We start from the raw sequence: 15,245 nt of genomic DNA, 5'->3' as shown, positions 1-15,245 counted from the left end.
GAAAAAAGGAAAGCTCGCCACTCTCCAAAACTGTAGAAATTCTGCAGTATAGATGCTCCCTAAGTTTGAAATTCTTGGAAGCTGTTGTGAAATTAGCTGCTTTGGGTCACCCTTATGGCATTGATAGGGGAAATATAACAACAACAATAACATTAACAATAATAATAATGTATTCCATTCAGGAGCTTTGGATATCAGTGAGAGATGCAAAACTGTGAGCCTATATTAAGAAACAGATTATTATTATTATTATTATTATTATTATTATTATTATTATTTGATACATAACAAGATTAGTACACAGCAGACAAGATCACTCTGTTGGCTTTTGCATTTGATCACATGTCAGACCCTCCCCAAGTGTCTAGGACTGTATGATGTATTGGCAAATAATGTGTGTCGATCCCAGTAGGGTGGCCTTTTGCAGCTGACAGATGGAAATTTTGTCAGCGCCGATTGTTTTTAAGTGCAGGCCAAGGTCTTTAGGCACTGCACCCAGTGTGCTGATCACCACTGGGACCACCTTGACTGGCTTGTGCCAGAGTCTTTGCAGTTCTATCTTTAAATCCTCATATCATGTAAGCTATTATTGTTATTATTATTCTCTGGATATCGCAAAGACTGCAAGGCGTTGAACCTCCCTCTCGCTCTATTAAATATAATAAGAGACAGACATCTCTCCATTTTTGTCCAAAGGGTTCAGTGGCCAAGTGACCAGTGAGCCATTTGTCTAAATTTACCAGGATTTTTTAAAATTTAAAAAATGGATTTTGATCAAACCTCTGAAGCTATTAATGGAACCAAACAACGTCTTGGATAACATTTGACTCTGCCGACCGGCCAGACCAGGGGCTGCGTCAGCCTTCGTCGGCATCAAAATTAATGGCTTTCCTTCCTGACGGCAAGTTGCAGGGAGCAGCTGTCCTGACATCAACGGGTGCATCTACACTGCGGAATTAATGCAGTTTGACGCCTCTTTAATGCGAGATCAGGATCATCCCAGGCCCTGAGGGCCCCAAAACCTGGGACCTTTGACAGTCGCTTTTAAACAGCATTAGCCACTTTGCATTAAGGACCAACCACAATTGCTCTCAACTTACCATTCAAACAGAAAATGTTTTGCAAAGAAAAGAAAATAGATCAAGGTGGAAAGAAGGCACAAGGAACTTCATTTAACTGAGGATCATACTGCTCTAATTGCAGAGTGTATATCACAATATACATATTTTTTTACAAAATGCTGGGAATTAAAGGTTCTTGGAACTGGCATAGACCCACAATGTCTTCCATCCATGCGGAGTCTTGCAAAAACCCTCTCTGATCATTTTAATTAAGACAATTCCAGGTTGGGATTTATATAACGATGACTTTAAAAACACAGAAGTGCTTCTGCTGCAGCATCAAAGCACAGAGTCCTTCCAAATCACTGGGTTCCATACAAAGAAGGGATTGCACATTGAGATGCACGAGTATGTGTGCGAGATAGATAGATATAAATAATAATAATATAAAAACCCACTCAGCTCCGTAATTATCTCAAGGGTGGCGTGTAAATATTGAGAAAGGGCGGCTTGGGCTTCTGCCAACCGACCGCGGCTGGCAATTGGTATGCAGGGACCATCGGGCCAGGCCAGCCGAGCGCATAAAGGCCGCCTTCACTCGCCTTTTGCACACTGAGGATCAATCTGTTCGGAGCAGATAAATCATCTGCCGAAGGCCAGCTTCATTTGAATATATATATATATATATATATATATATATATACATACATATACACGTATGACAATATTGGCAGAGAAGGAAAGCCAAAAGAAAGGCAGTAAAGAGAAAGGGCATGAAATCCCATTCGCCTTTGCAACAACGAAAGGCACAAGCGTTTCCATGTTACAGACGTCTCCAAGCATGTACAGAGTTCAAAATGCAAATAATTGGCACCAAAGAAGAACCCTTACAGAAAGGAGGAAACCATGGAAAAAAATCCTTCTCTACTTTCCATGGGAATGGCACTCCCTGCCTTTCCATGTTACAGAAATCTGCATTGCGCCTCTTGAGAATGTGCAGAGTTCAAAATGCAAAGGGTGAATTGGCATATAATTGGCAGTAAAGACGAAGGACCCTAAAGGAGTAAACCTTGGAAAGAAATTCTTCCCTACTTTCCACGTGAATGCACTCCCTGCCTTTGCATGTTACAGAAACCTGTATTGCGCCTCTTGAGCATGTGCAGAGTTCAAAATGCAAAGAGTAGAATTGGTAGCAAAGAAGAAGGGCCCTTATAGAAAGGAGGAAACTGTGGAAAGAAATCCTTCCCTACTTTCCATGGGAATTCACTCCCTGCCTTTCCATGTTACAGAGTATAAGATGCCAATAACTGGTAGAAAAGAACAAATACTCTTGGGGAAAGTAGTAAACTGTGGAAAAGAATTACATTGGAAAAAAAAGAAACCCTTCCCTCTTTTCCATGGAAATGCACACCCTGCTTTTCATTGCACCTCTTGAGCATGTGCAGCGTTCAAAATGCGATGGGTGAATAGGTTTATGATTGGTAGCAAAGAAGGACCCTAAAGGAGTAAACCATGGAAAGGAATCCTTCCCTACTTTCAATAATATTGCACTCCTTGCCTTTGCATGTTACAGATACCTGCATTGCACCTCTTGACCATGTGCAGAGTTCAAAACAACAAGGGTTAATAGGCTTATAACCAGTGGGAGAAACGTATGCAGCAGTACCCTTGGTAGTGAATATGTTGCTTCCAGGGGTAAACAACAACAACAACAACAACAATGTCCTGCTTTCGAAGTGAAACTCACAACTATTGTTAGGTCTAGGTAGAGAAGGTCCATTGAATCAATATGTTGTTCCATTGTGCAAAATCCACAACAGTCTTCGGCTCAGATAAATAATATTTCAGTACAGGAACATTCTCTTTTATGTGTAGAAAATACTGCTTTCTGTGCAAAAAGAAGTCTCAACTGCAAAGACTCTCATCAGTATTAGATTCTTCATTTCAGGGTTTCTGCAAACCCAGGAATAGTTTTTTGGGGAATATATGTATATGCCTCCATTACAGGGAGAGGGACAGACACGGCAGCAAAAAAAACCTGGGGACATGGAGTTTCCACCCACTTTTGGGGCTGTTTTCTCATAAAGTATTCAGGGTTTTTGCAGCTTTTTACCTGCTGAGTGCCTTCCCATCAGCTCCATCAATGATTCAGGGAGGCAGCACTGTCCCCGAGCAAAACACTAAGCAGCACATTGCATGGATTGCAAAAAAGGGACTCTTTTTTACCCACAAACAAAGTGAGTGGAACACAAGCAGAGAAGGTGGCAAACAGCAAAGAAAAGGCCTTTTGGGGCACTGGGTGCAGCGCCATATATTAGTATAGTATCTCAGGGTCAGGCTCCAAGCTAGATTTCTTCTTGTGGGGAATTTTTGATAATGGAGGAGCACTGGCTCCCATTATGAACAATAAGAGAACACAATTAGGGGCATTCCAGATGGGAGGCTAAATGACAGAATGGAGGCAATTTGACCCCACTCTCTACTTTAGATTCATGGGAATTGTAGCTTTGCAAGGTCTTTAAAATCCAAAAGTGCACCCCCGAACTACAACTCTCAGGATTCCATAGCATTGAGCTCCACAGGACTTAAAAGTGGGGTCAAACTACATTGGTTTGTGCAATGTAGATCCCATGCTGGGTCAAAGGCGCATTCACACCAATGATCCATTGCTTGTCCCAAAGAAGGCAGCAAATGAACCCTCTATTTTCCCTATTCACTGCCACACACACATACATACACACACACACACACAGCCCATGAGCCTGTAGGAAATAAATGGCTGCCATGGTGAGCAATAGATCCCTTATAGAAATGCATTTGAATATGTGTATTTTTGGTATTTTTACAACGTTTATGTGTTTCAATTATTCTGTAATCTGCCCAAGCCATGAATAGAGATGGATAGAAACAATTATTATTATTATTATTATTATTATTATTATTATTATTATTTTGTCGAAGGTTTTCATGGCTGGAATCACTGTTTTTTTGTGAGTTTTCCGGGTCATATGGCCATGTTCCAGAAGCATCCTCTCCTCACATTTTGCCTGCATCTATGGCAGGCATACTCAAAATTTGTGAGGTTTCACAACCTTTGAGGATGCCTGCCATAGATACAGACGAAATGTCAGGAGAGGATGCTTCTGGAACATAGCCATACAGCCTGGAAAACTAGTAACAAAATTATTATTATTATTATTATTATTATTATTATTATTATTATTATTTGCTAATACCAGAAAGGAAACAAAACTGGGAAGGACATGGATGTATATATGTTTTCATATATACTTTCATGGTTGCATTTTAACTATATTTTAAGATGTGATTGTATAGATGTATTTAACTACGTCTTGAGATGAAAAAGATGCGAGTAATAAATTATTATTATTATTATTATTATTATTATTATTATTATTATTGAAATGCAATTCTAGCCGCACCAGGATTTCCTGGGCAGTTGTATTGTCTATTGCCAGCATCACATAGCATCTTGGGTAATATCACTATTTGTATATTATTTGGACCCCCTGCAAACATCCCATGAGAAAGGGAGGCAGGCTGGACACTCAATAAAAGCACCTTTAGTGTCCAAACTGGGTCTGGGTTGCATGATGTTCCTGCAGAGCACAGTCTCTGTTTCCTGGAAGCGTCTTCCTGCTGTTTTAAGGAAGGAAGAAAGAAGGAAGAAAAGGAGGGGGGAAAGAGGGGAGCACTTACAGCTTTGGGCTTGAACGGGGGCTGGATCTCCTTCCGCTCGAGTTTGTCCCAGTCGATGTAGCGGAAGAAGGCGTGCTCTTTGATGTCGCGCTCTCCTTCGGGGCCGCAGCCCAAGCGCTTGGCCGGATGCTTCGTCATCAACTGCAAAAAAGGAGGAAAACTCCTGTCATAAAGCATGGCTGCACTGTTTGGTGTGCCCCTCTAAGACAGAGCTTTCCAAACTTTTCATGTTGGGAACATATTTTTGAGACCTACATCCTTCCGCGAGATGGTCATTCAGCTTTACCAGCAAACTGGATGTCAAACCAACCTCTTATAAGAGTTTCATACAATAGATACATTATATTATATTACAGGTAAAGGTAAAGGTTTTCCCCTGACATTAAGTACAGTTGTGTCCGACTCTGGGGTATGGTGCTAATCTCCATTTCTAAACTGAAGAGCTGGCGTTGTCTGTAGACACCTCCAAGGTCATGTGGCCGGCATGACTGCATGAAATGCCGTTACCTTCCCGTAGCAGTGGTACCTATTGATCTACTCACATTTGCATGTTTTCGAACTGCTAAGTTGGCAGATGCTGGTGCTGACAGAGGAAACTCACGCCACTCCCGGCTTTGAACCTGTGACCTCAGTAGTGCAGTGGTTTAACCCACTGCACCACTGGGGGCTCCTATATTATATTATATTATATTATATTATATTATAAAACCTAGCTTGGGTACCCGACAATGCCTGGGTTATTTGAAAAAGTCAAAATTTTAATTGTACAAAAATGCATAAGGTTGTGGGTGAACTACAACTCACATCATGCCAGATTAACCCCGAGAAACTACATCAGTAAATAAAGTTTGTTATGTTGGGCCAGTTTGCTCTCGATGCATGGTTGCTGGGATTTAGTGTGCTCTCTGGCTTACAGGATGAACTACAACTCCCACTATGGTGAGTCAGTCCCCTCAACCCCCTCCCTTGTGAGTTAGTCACAAGGGTTCTGTGTGCCACATTTGATCCAGGTCCATCATCGGTGGAGGTCACAGTTTCTCTGGTTGAGGGTGAACTACCACTCCCAGAAAAGAAGGTCAGTTCACCCCACCACACCCCAAAAAAACCCCCTCCGGTAATCAAATTTCAGCATATCAGGTCTGTGTGCCAAGTTTGGTCCAGATCCATCAGTGTTTGGGTGAACTACAACTCCCTCAAATCAAGATGAAATTCCCCCAAAGAGTACAAGTATGTTCTATTGGTCATGGGGGCTCTTTGTGCCAAGATAGTTCCAGGTCCATTGTTGGTGGAGTTCAGAGTGCTCTTAGATTGCAGGTGAACGATACATCCCAGTATCTACAACTCCTATAAATCATGGTTAATTCTCCCCAAACCGCTGTAGTATGTTCAGTTGCTGATCAATTCCTTTGTTTGCTGTGTTCCATAGGAAAAGGAGAGGAAGTGGTCATGTAAATTCCAAACCAATGGAGAGAGTCAGAAATACTGGGATGTCTGTGGTGGAGGAAATACATAAAATCTAGGATGAAATTGTCTCCAAATGAAAGCCTTCACTTGGATGGTGGGCAGTATGGTGTTTGTGGAGGACGTTGGCAGGGCTCTTGTACATGTTTATTGTGCTCTCTATAACCTTCAGTGTCATTGGAGGGAGAGTCTTCGGTGTCTCTTGAGTAATGGGAACTATGGCTATTCATGGAAGTGGGAGGCTATCTGTGTAAATGGACACACCAGCCACAGGCATACATCATTTTTTCACTTTTATTATGTGTTTCGATATAGATTATATTATATTATAGATTGGTATATGTTTCATGCCATCTTTACTGTGCAAAGTACATTCTTGTGTCGTTTCCTCTGCAGTCGCTCCATGGGGTTAATCACAAACATCATTTTCAACAGATTTTATTTTCTTAACTAGAAACTCATCCATTTTAGTGGTAATTACTGCAACTTGATCCACAAAGTACAGTATAAAACTTTAAACATTTCCTACATTTGTCCAGCATCAGCACGCCTTTTCTGTAATGATCAAAACTCTCTGGAAGTTTTTAAACAGACCAAATGGCCATCTGTCTGGGGTGCTTTGGCTGTGTCTTCCTGCCTGGCTGAAGGGGTTGGACTAAATGTCCTTTAGGAGTCCCTTCTAATTATGTGTCTCTCCAGAGCCCCTCCTCACCCTCATTCTCCTCCATGTTTTCTTCTTCTTTCTCCTCCACGACTCTAATAATACAAAACATGGATACAAAGCTTTGTCCATTCCTGTCTTGCCAAGTTTCCTCCATCTTGGGCAAGATTCCAGAAGACTTTTGGGGTGCATCCACACTGCAGAATTAATGCAGTTTTATACCACCCTTAACTGCTATGGCTTCATGCAATGGAACCCTGGGAGTTGTAGTTTACACTCTTCTGGCATGGAAGGCTTGCAATACTACAATTCCCAAGATCCCATCGCATTGGTCCATAGCCATCTAAGTGGTGTCAAGCTGCATACATTCTCCAGTGCAGATGCAACCCAAGGAGAACATTTGCAAGTATTGTGTTGTTGAAGGCTTCCATGGCCAGAACTGCTGGATTGCTGTGAGTTTTTCAGGCTGTATGGCCATGTTCCAGCAGCATGCTCTCCTGACATTTTGCCTGCATCTGTGGCAAGCATCCTCAGAGGCTTGTTGGATGTGAGGCAAGAGGAATATGTATATCTAATCTATCTATCAATCAATCTGTGAAATGTTCAAGGTGGAAGTCGCCCTCCTTAGTCCAGAGGAGGGCGACTGTCCAGAGGAGGGCAACTAAAATGATCAAGGGTCTGGAGAACAAGCCCTATGAAGAACAGTTTAAAGAGCTGGGCATGTTTAGCCTGAAGAAGAGAAGGCTGAGAGGAGATATGATAGCCATATATAAATATGTCAGAGGAAGTCACAGGGAGGAGCAAGCTTGTTTTCTGCTTCCCTGGAGACTAGGACCCGGAACAATGGCTTCAAACTACAAGAAAGGAGATTCCATCTAAACATTAGGAAGAACGTCCTGACTGTGAGAGCCGTTCAGCAGTGGAACTCTCTGCCCCGGAGTGTGGTGGAGGCTCCTTCTTCGGAAACTTTTAAACAGAGGCTGGATGGTCATCTGTCGGGATTGCTTTGAATGCAATATTCCTGCTTCTCGGCAGGGGGTTGGACTGGATGGCCTATGAGGTCTCTTCCAACTCTTTGATTCTATGAAGAAAGAACCCTTGTCTGTTTAAAGAAAGTGAGAATGTTGTAATTAGCAAGCTTGAATAGCATTGAGTAGCCTTGAAGCTGCAAAGTCAATCAATGAGTGTATTTGTATAGAGGTAGCCTGGCTGCTGTTGCCTGGCGGCATCCTCTGTTTGGGAAGTGTTAACTGGCACTTGATTGTTTGCTGCCTGGAGTTTTCCTGCTTCTGAGTGGCGTTCTTTATTTACTATCTTGATTCTGGCGCTTTTTAATACTGCTAAACAGATTTCGTTCATTTTCATGATTTTCCCCTTTCTGTTGAACTTGTCCACATGCTTGTGGATTTCAAAGGTTTCTCTGTGTAGTCTGATATAATGGTTGTCAGACTGATCTTCTGTGTTCTCAAATAATATTCAATGTCCAGGTTGATCCATCAGCAAACAGTCAAGTGCCAGCTTACACCTCCCAAACAGAGGTGCATTCAGGCAACAGAGGCCATGCTACCTCTATGCAGATACCCTCACTGATTGACTTTGCAGCTTCATGGCTACTCAGTGCTATTCAAGCTTGCTAATTACAACATCCACACTTGCTTTGAACAGAAAAGGGTTCTTTCTCCCACTTTGGACATTCCATAGATATATATACACTCCACTTGCTTCACTGTCAACAGAGCAGCCCAGATGGTTGTGACTGAAACCTTTGTTGTGACTGAAACCTTTGTGACTGCTGACTGAAAGGTCAGCGGTTTGAATCCAGGGAGTGTGGTGAGCTCCTGTCTGTCAGCCCAGCTTCCCTTGGGGGGGGACATGAGAGAAGCCTCCCACAGGATGGTAAAACATCAGGCATTCCCTGGGCAACATCTTTGCAGATGGCCAATTCTCTCCCACCAGAAGCAACTTGCAGTTTCTCAAGTTGCTCCTGACACACACACACACAAATACTGCCAACAGAACTTCTGAGGATGCCATTAGCCACAGATGCAGATGAAATGTCAGGAGAGAATGCTACTGGAACATGACCATACAGCCTGAAAAACTCAAAGCAACCCAATGATTCTGGCCATAAAATCCTTCAGCAACACATGTTGCAAGTATTGTTTGCATGCCTAATAGAAAGCATAGGGACTAGCCTCAACTCTGTTGCATTGGGCTGCAAGGTTTTCTCCGTGAAATAAACAGGAGGGGAAGTCACCCATGTGCAAGAAACACTGGATACAATTAGTACAACTAAGCTAAATAAAGGCTTTAAAACCATTCTATAGACCCCATGAAAATGCCTGGTCAACACAGCTTATTCAGTGGGTGTTAGTCCTATGCCGGCCCTGCAAAAATGGGGAAAATTGCAAACAAAATAAGACTCATCTTTATGGCAGATGCTAGTCTTAGAATCAAAGATTCCTAAAGAGACCTTATTAATCCAAAAGCAAACCCTACAAATGCAGAGGGTTGATTGCACTTGGAGGAAAACCTCTCCCAAACCCCACCTGAGAGAAGGAAAGCAATGAAGTGCTTTGGCTGGCATGCTATTTACAGAGACGCAAAAACAATCTCTGTTTCATTAACACCGAATGCTGGAGAGAAACGTCCAGTTTGGGTTAATGAAACCGCAAGGCAGAGAAGGACACGCACACAGTTGCCGTTTATCATCCGAACGTGAAAGCAATAGGAGAAGATGGGGAGGAGGAAGAGAGGGTGCAATATCCTATCCCTCCGTTTCCAAGATAAGAGGCAGCGGGAACGGATGCCAAAGAGAGATACAGCAAAGGGAGGGCCAAACAAGACTCCTTCCTTTGCCCAGGCTTTATTTATTCATTCATTATTTATCCACTGAAACATCAATATGCTGTCCTGTACCCAAAGATCTTTCTGCGAGGTGCAACAAAACCAGTATAACCAATCAACTGAGCCAATGCCAAAGCAAATGCACAACCAAAGGTTCCTCAGTGCTTTTTTAGCCATCTCAGGGATCTCAGTGCTTTTTAGCCATCTGCCAAGAGACCGAAAGGGCACCGGGGGGGGGGGGGGGGGAGAAATGCCCCATAAAGGCCAATCGTCCGGATGGGCAGCTCATTAAGGAGCCCTCTCTGCCCTTTTCCGACAGTGCCGGCCGCTGACAGGGTTCAGCCAAGTGCTTCGGGGGGAGAAAAACACTGCATCTCCTTGCAGCTTCAAAAGAAGAGAGATCAGTGCTTTTTGCAAAGATAAGCGCACCTCCGTGGTGCTTTTTGTGTGTGCAAAGGGTACATTTACACTTGTGATGTTAAATAGTGGTTGCGTTATGTTGCCCATCTGCACAATACCACTGCCATCAACATCAGTGTTTACAATCAGTTTGGTTCTTCTTTCTTCTCTTTTTGTATATTTACTATATATTATATTATTATATTTTTATTATTACTATTATATATTAGAACCATAGATTCATAGAGTTGGAAGAGACCTCATGGGCCATCCAGCCCAACCCCATGCTAAGAAGCAGGAAAATCGCATTCAAAGCACCCTCAACAGATGACCATCCAGCTTCTGTTTAAAAGCCTCCAAAGAATAATTTTTATTATTATTATACATTTAATTGTTTTATATATTTATTAAATATTTATTATAACAATACTTTATTTATATTTATTATTATTACTATTATGTATTTTATTATTATACATTTAATTGTTTTATATATTTATTATGTATTTATCATTATATTTATTATTTTTAAACATTTATTATATTTATTACATTATATTTTATTACATATATTTATATAATTATTGTAACAATAACAACAACAACAACAACAATAATAATAATAATAATAATAATAATAATAATCTGCATTTCTCCCCAAATCAGGACTCTTGCCAGCTTAGGAAACTGATGTAATATTAAACTTAATCATCCAGCTGTTTGCTGATCTGTTTTAGGAGTCTGATGAACTCCATCTTGACAGCTGATGATATGTCCCTGTTTGTGGTCTCAGTCAAGGCTTAAACACACACACACACACACACATATATATAAACAGTGTGCCATATTATTGAGGTTGTGAACCTTCCAGTCATTATGGTGAACTTATCACAACTGCTTTCCTTCCTTTCCAAAGGACTTTTCCTTCCAGAACAATGTAGCCACAGTTCCACAGGTCTAGCAGACCTGCGAACAGGATTTTGGCCTGTTTGGACGTGTGCTTTCTTCTGCACAAAATATAGAAGGGGAACAAGGAAATGTCCAGAACAGCTTGGGCTCATCTCCAAATTTACTTCTGCTTCGATTCATTTCCATCCAGCCTCGGGATTTGCCATGAGCAAGGGAAACGAATCCATTAAAAAATAAGATAATCCAGCAGATGTTTTAATCATTTCTTCTCCCTTGGCAATTTGTGGCGTTCTGCTTGGAATGGAGGAGGAAGGAAATAAGGCGGAAAGGAAATGGATCCCTCTCTGAAGCTTTGAAGTGGGCCACATTTCTCTCTGTAGATTATAGCAATATGTTGCAATGTGTTGGGTGCAACATTGCTTGCCTTCCTGTCACCCAAAAATGCATACAATCACCAAAAATGCATGCAAACCACTGAAATAATAATGGATGCAAACCAACCAAATAATAGTGCATGCAAGGCACCAAAATAATGTACACAAACCACCCAAAGAATTGGGTTGTTGTAGGTTTTTTCGGGCTATGTGGCCATGGTCTAGAGGCATTTTCTCCTGACGTTTCGCCTGCATCTATGGCAAGGATCCTCAAAGGATGCTTTTTAGCCATCTGCCAAGAGACCGAAAGGTCTCTTGGCAGGCGAAACGTCAGGATGCAGGCGAAACGCCAGGAGAGAATGCCTCTAGACCATGGCCATATAGCCCGAAAAAACCTACAACAACCCAGTGATTCCAGCCATGAAAGCCTTCGACAATACACCCAAAGAATGCATGCAAACCACTCAAAAAATGAATGCAAGCCACCAAAATAATAATGTATGCAAACCATCAAAACGATGTACACAAACTACACAGATAATGCATGCAAACCACCTAAAAATGCATACAAGCCACCAAAATAATGGATGCACACCAACAAAATAGTAATGAATGCAAATCATCCAAATAATGTACACAAACCATCCAAATAATGCATGCAAACCATCTCAAATTTGCATGCAAGCCACCAAAAAATAATAATGGATGCAAAACAACCAAAGAATAATGCATGCAAACCACCTAAATCTCAGTTGAGTCTTACAGGGTTTTTAAAGGGGGATTTGGGGGCCACATGTGGCCCACTTTCCCTGTCTTTTGACACAATAATGCCAGACTCTTGAAATCTGCCTCAATTATTTACCCCAAACCTCAAGAAGGGTGAGAGACGCACTGGATGCTGGTTTATAAATAAAAATACATGCAGAGATTGGGTTTCAGCATTTGGTATTATTTTGAGGAGAATGGGTTATGGAGGAGCACTTGAGCCTCCCTGAGAAACCACACAAGTCTCTGGAGGCTTTGGAGACGCTCAAGGATCTAGCGCTAGGAAAATATGCCTTTAAAGGAGAATTAAGGCCAGCAAGAATGGGAATAACACACACACACACACGTTCAGCACTCACCCCTTTGCAGATGGCCACCGCTTCCTTGCTCATGGATTTGGGGTAGGCCACGTTGTGTTCCATGATGGACTGGAAGAGTTCGTCTTCATCCTCACCTTCGAAGGGGGCCTGGAGGAAAAAGGGACCTTTTTAAAGAGACAGCCATTTAGGTCTGTTGCCACTCTTCTGTTTGACGGAGGCCCCAAAAGTCACGGGGAAACAGGATTGAGAGGCATCTTGGTGGTGCCATCCTTTTGGGACGGGACTCTGTACTGGGTTATATAGGATCTTTTTTCAGATTCAATTTTGTATTGTGTGTGTGTGTGTGGGGGGGGGGGGGTTGACTGTCCATGGTGCTGAATTCTGAAATAGCTTCAGCACCTTCTATAGCAGGCATGGGCAAACTTGGCCCCAATTCCTCACACCCTCAGGACACTTCCTTTTCCCCCTCAGCTGCTTAAACTAATAATAATAATAATAATAATAATAATAATAATAATACACTTACACAGTAACAATAGCCTAATAATACAATTGCATAATAATAATAACAACAACAACCTAATAATAATCTCTATGCATTTCCTGTTAAGACCATTCATGCAGCCCAAAACCAAACAAGAACTACTTCTAATAAATAACATTTCAAAATGCATAACTCATACTTCACCGGGTACATAAGTTATTAACAACAACAACAACAACAATAATGAATAACAATCACATAATAACAGTAGCCTAATAATGTAACTGCATAATATTGCACAATAATAATAGAATAACAATTTCACAAAAACAATAGCCTAATAAAATATTTCACCATAATAATAATAATAATAATAGCCTGTCTGCCCTACATGCCACCAGCAAAATCCATGCAAAACCCTCTCTCCCAGCCTCCAAAAAACCCAATGAAAACTTCATAAAAAGCCACTTTAGTTACCTGCCCGGCCAGCATTTCGTAGAGCAGGACACCAAAGGCCCACCAATCCACTGATTTCCCATAGGGCTGATAAGCGATTATCTGCAAGAGACACAAGGCGAGTTGCGCCAAAGGAGAGCAGGATGAGGAAGCAGGAGGCAAAAGAGGAAAGGCACACAGAGAGATCTGTAGCTCAGTTTGGAAGGATTTTAAGGCCAATGGTACAGGAGTGGGCCAGGGTGAGCACCAGGGAGCCATGTTGTTATTGTTGTTGTTGTTGTTGTTGTTGTTGTGGGGAAGGGGATGTCCAGTCCCATTGCTCCATGCATTAATATTATTGCTGCACTTATATTAAATGTATCACTTAGATGTAAAACATTGCCTTCTATGCTTTAATATGATCATTCCAGAAATGCACCAGTTAAGAAGCAACACATTGCTTTCTATGCATTAATATTAGTACTCCAGGAATGCATCAGTCAGAATAGGCTGCCTTCTGTGCATTAATATTATTACTCCAGAAATGCATCAGTTAGGAAGTAACACATTGCTTTCTATGCATTAATATTGATACTCCAGAAATGCACCAATTAGAAGTAATAGATTGTCTTCTATGCCTTAATATTATTACTCCAGAAATGCATCAGTGAAGAAGCAACACAGTGCCTTCTATGCATTAATATTATGACTGCAAGCATGCACTAGTTAGAGGTAACAGGTTGCATTCCAATGTCCAAACTCCAAGATCTGGTTGCTACTCTGGATTGTTTCTAAGGTGCATCTTCATTGGAGAGTTGTTGCAATTTGACCCCGCTTGAACCACTGTGGCTCAAGGCTGTGGGGTCCTGAGAGTTGTAGTTTTGCAAGGTCTTTTGCTGCCAAAGTTGCTTCACTCCCAGGATCTCACAGCATTGACAGAGCCTCTGCTTTACTGCAGTTGCATTTGCATTTACGTCTGAATATATATGAATCTTCCCCCAAACAGAAATCCCTAATTAGGATGAATAAACTGCGTAATGGTTTTGCATTAAGGAACAGATGGCGATGCCTCGGGCTCTGAGCAAAGAGCCCCGAAAAGACACATTTCCTTCCCTTATGGTTGACTTCTGCCCCTTCCCTGAAAACTAGGTTTATCCTACAATACTTGACCTGATTTGTTGCTGCTTTTGTGTGCCCCTTTCCTGTTGGGAAGACACGGTTATTATTATTATTACATCCCTGCATGCATTTTGGCTTCCTGGATCAATCTGGGGGCAAACATTGCTGCAAAATTGTGCCAGATTTGTCCAAATATGGGGTATTTTTAGGGTCCAGAAAGTGGGTTTTGAGTGTCTCCAAAAGTGGCACCATACTCTCCTTGTCTGCAATCTCATCTGCACTGTCAAATTAACGCAGTTCGATACCACTTTAATTAGCTCAATGTTATAGAATCCAAGGAGCTGCAACTCTGCAAGGCCTTGGGCCTCCTTTGCCAAAGAGTGCAGACTACAACTCCCAGTATCGCATAGCACTGGGAACGAACCAGCATTCAAGGCAGATGCCCGTTTTGTTGCAAGGGATTGAATGGAACGCAATGGGTTTCTTGGCGCAGGAGAGAAAGGCAACTGGGCATTTTTCCAGCTCTGAGAGCGCATCCATCATGGCAGGTTTCCCGCATTAATAATCTTGGCAGAACGAGGGAAAGCAAGGCACATTAGGGCCAGTAATTAAATGTCTCCCTCCGAGAAGGAGGAGCACGCAAAACGGTTCGGCATTTGCAGGCCGCCAGGGAGGGGAAGGTGTTGCCAG

At 42.0% G+C, this 15,245-nt stretch overlaps 1 protein-coding gene across 2 annotated transcripts in view; it reads right to left on the bottom strand.

The window, feature by feature from the left end:
- The window catches only part of PRKCB (protein kinase C beta), a 107,527-nt gene that overhangs the window by 7,872 nt on the left and 84,410 nt on the right, over window positions 1–15,245 (bottom strand). For both annotated transcript variants that reach the window (XM_060786462.2, XM_060786461.2), the window contains exons 14-16: window positions 13,479–13,559; window positions 12,557–12,664; window positions 4,782–4,922 (exon numbers count right to left, since the gene is read on the bottom strand). In XM_060786462.2, the coding sequence (XP_060642445.1) occupies window positions 4,782–4,922; window positions 12,557–12,664; window positions 13,479–13,559 (330 nt within the window). The remainder of the gene's footprint in view (window positions 1–4,781; window positions 4,923–12,556; window positions 12,665–13,478; window positions 13,560–15,245) is intronic.

Source organism: Anolis sagrei, chromosome X, assembly GCF_037176765.1.
Source record: "Anolis sagrei isolate rAnoSag1 chromosome X, rAnoSag1.mat, whole genome shotgun sequence".
NCBI lineage: Eukaryota > Metazoa > Chordata > Lepidosauria > Squamata > Dactyloidae > Anolis > Anolis sagrei.
Note: the sequence above shows the minus strand (reverse complement) of the source record. Positions and strands in the feature narration are given on the sequence as shown.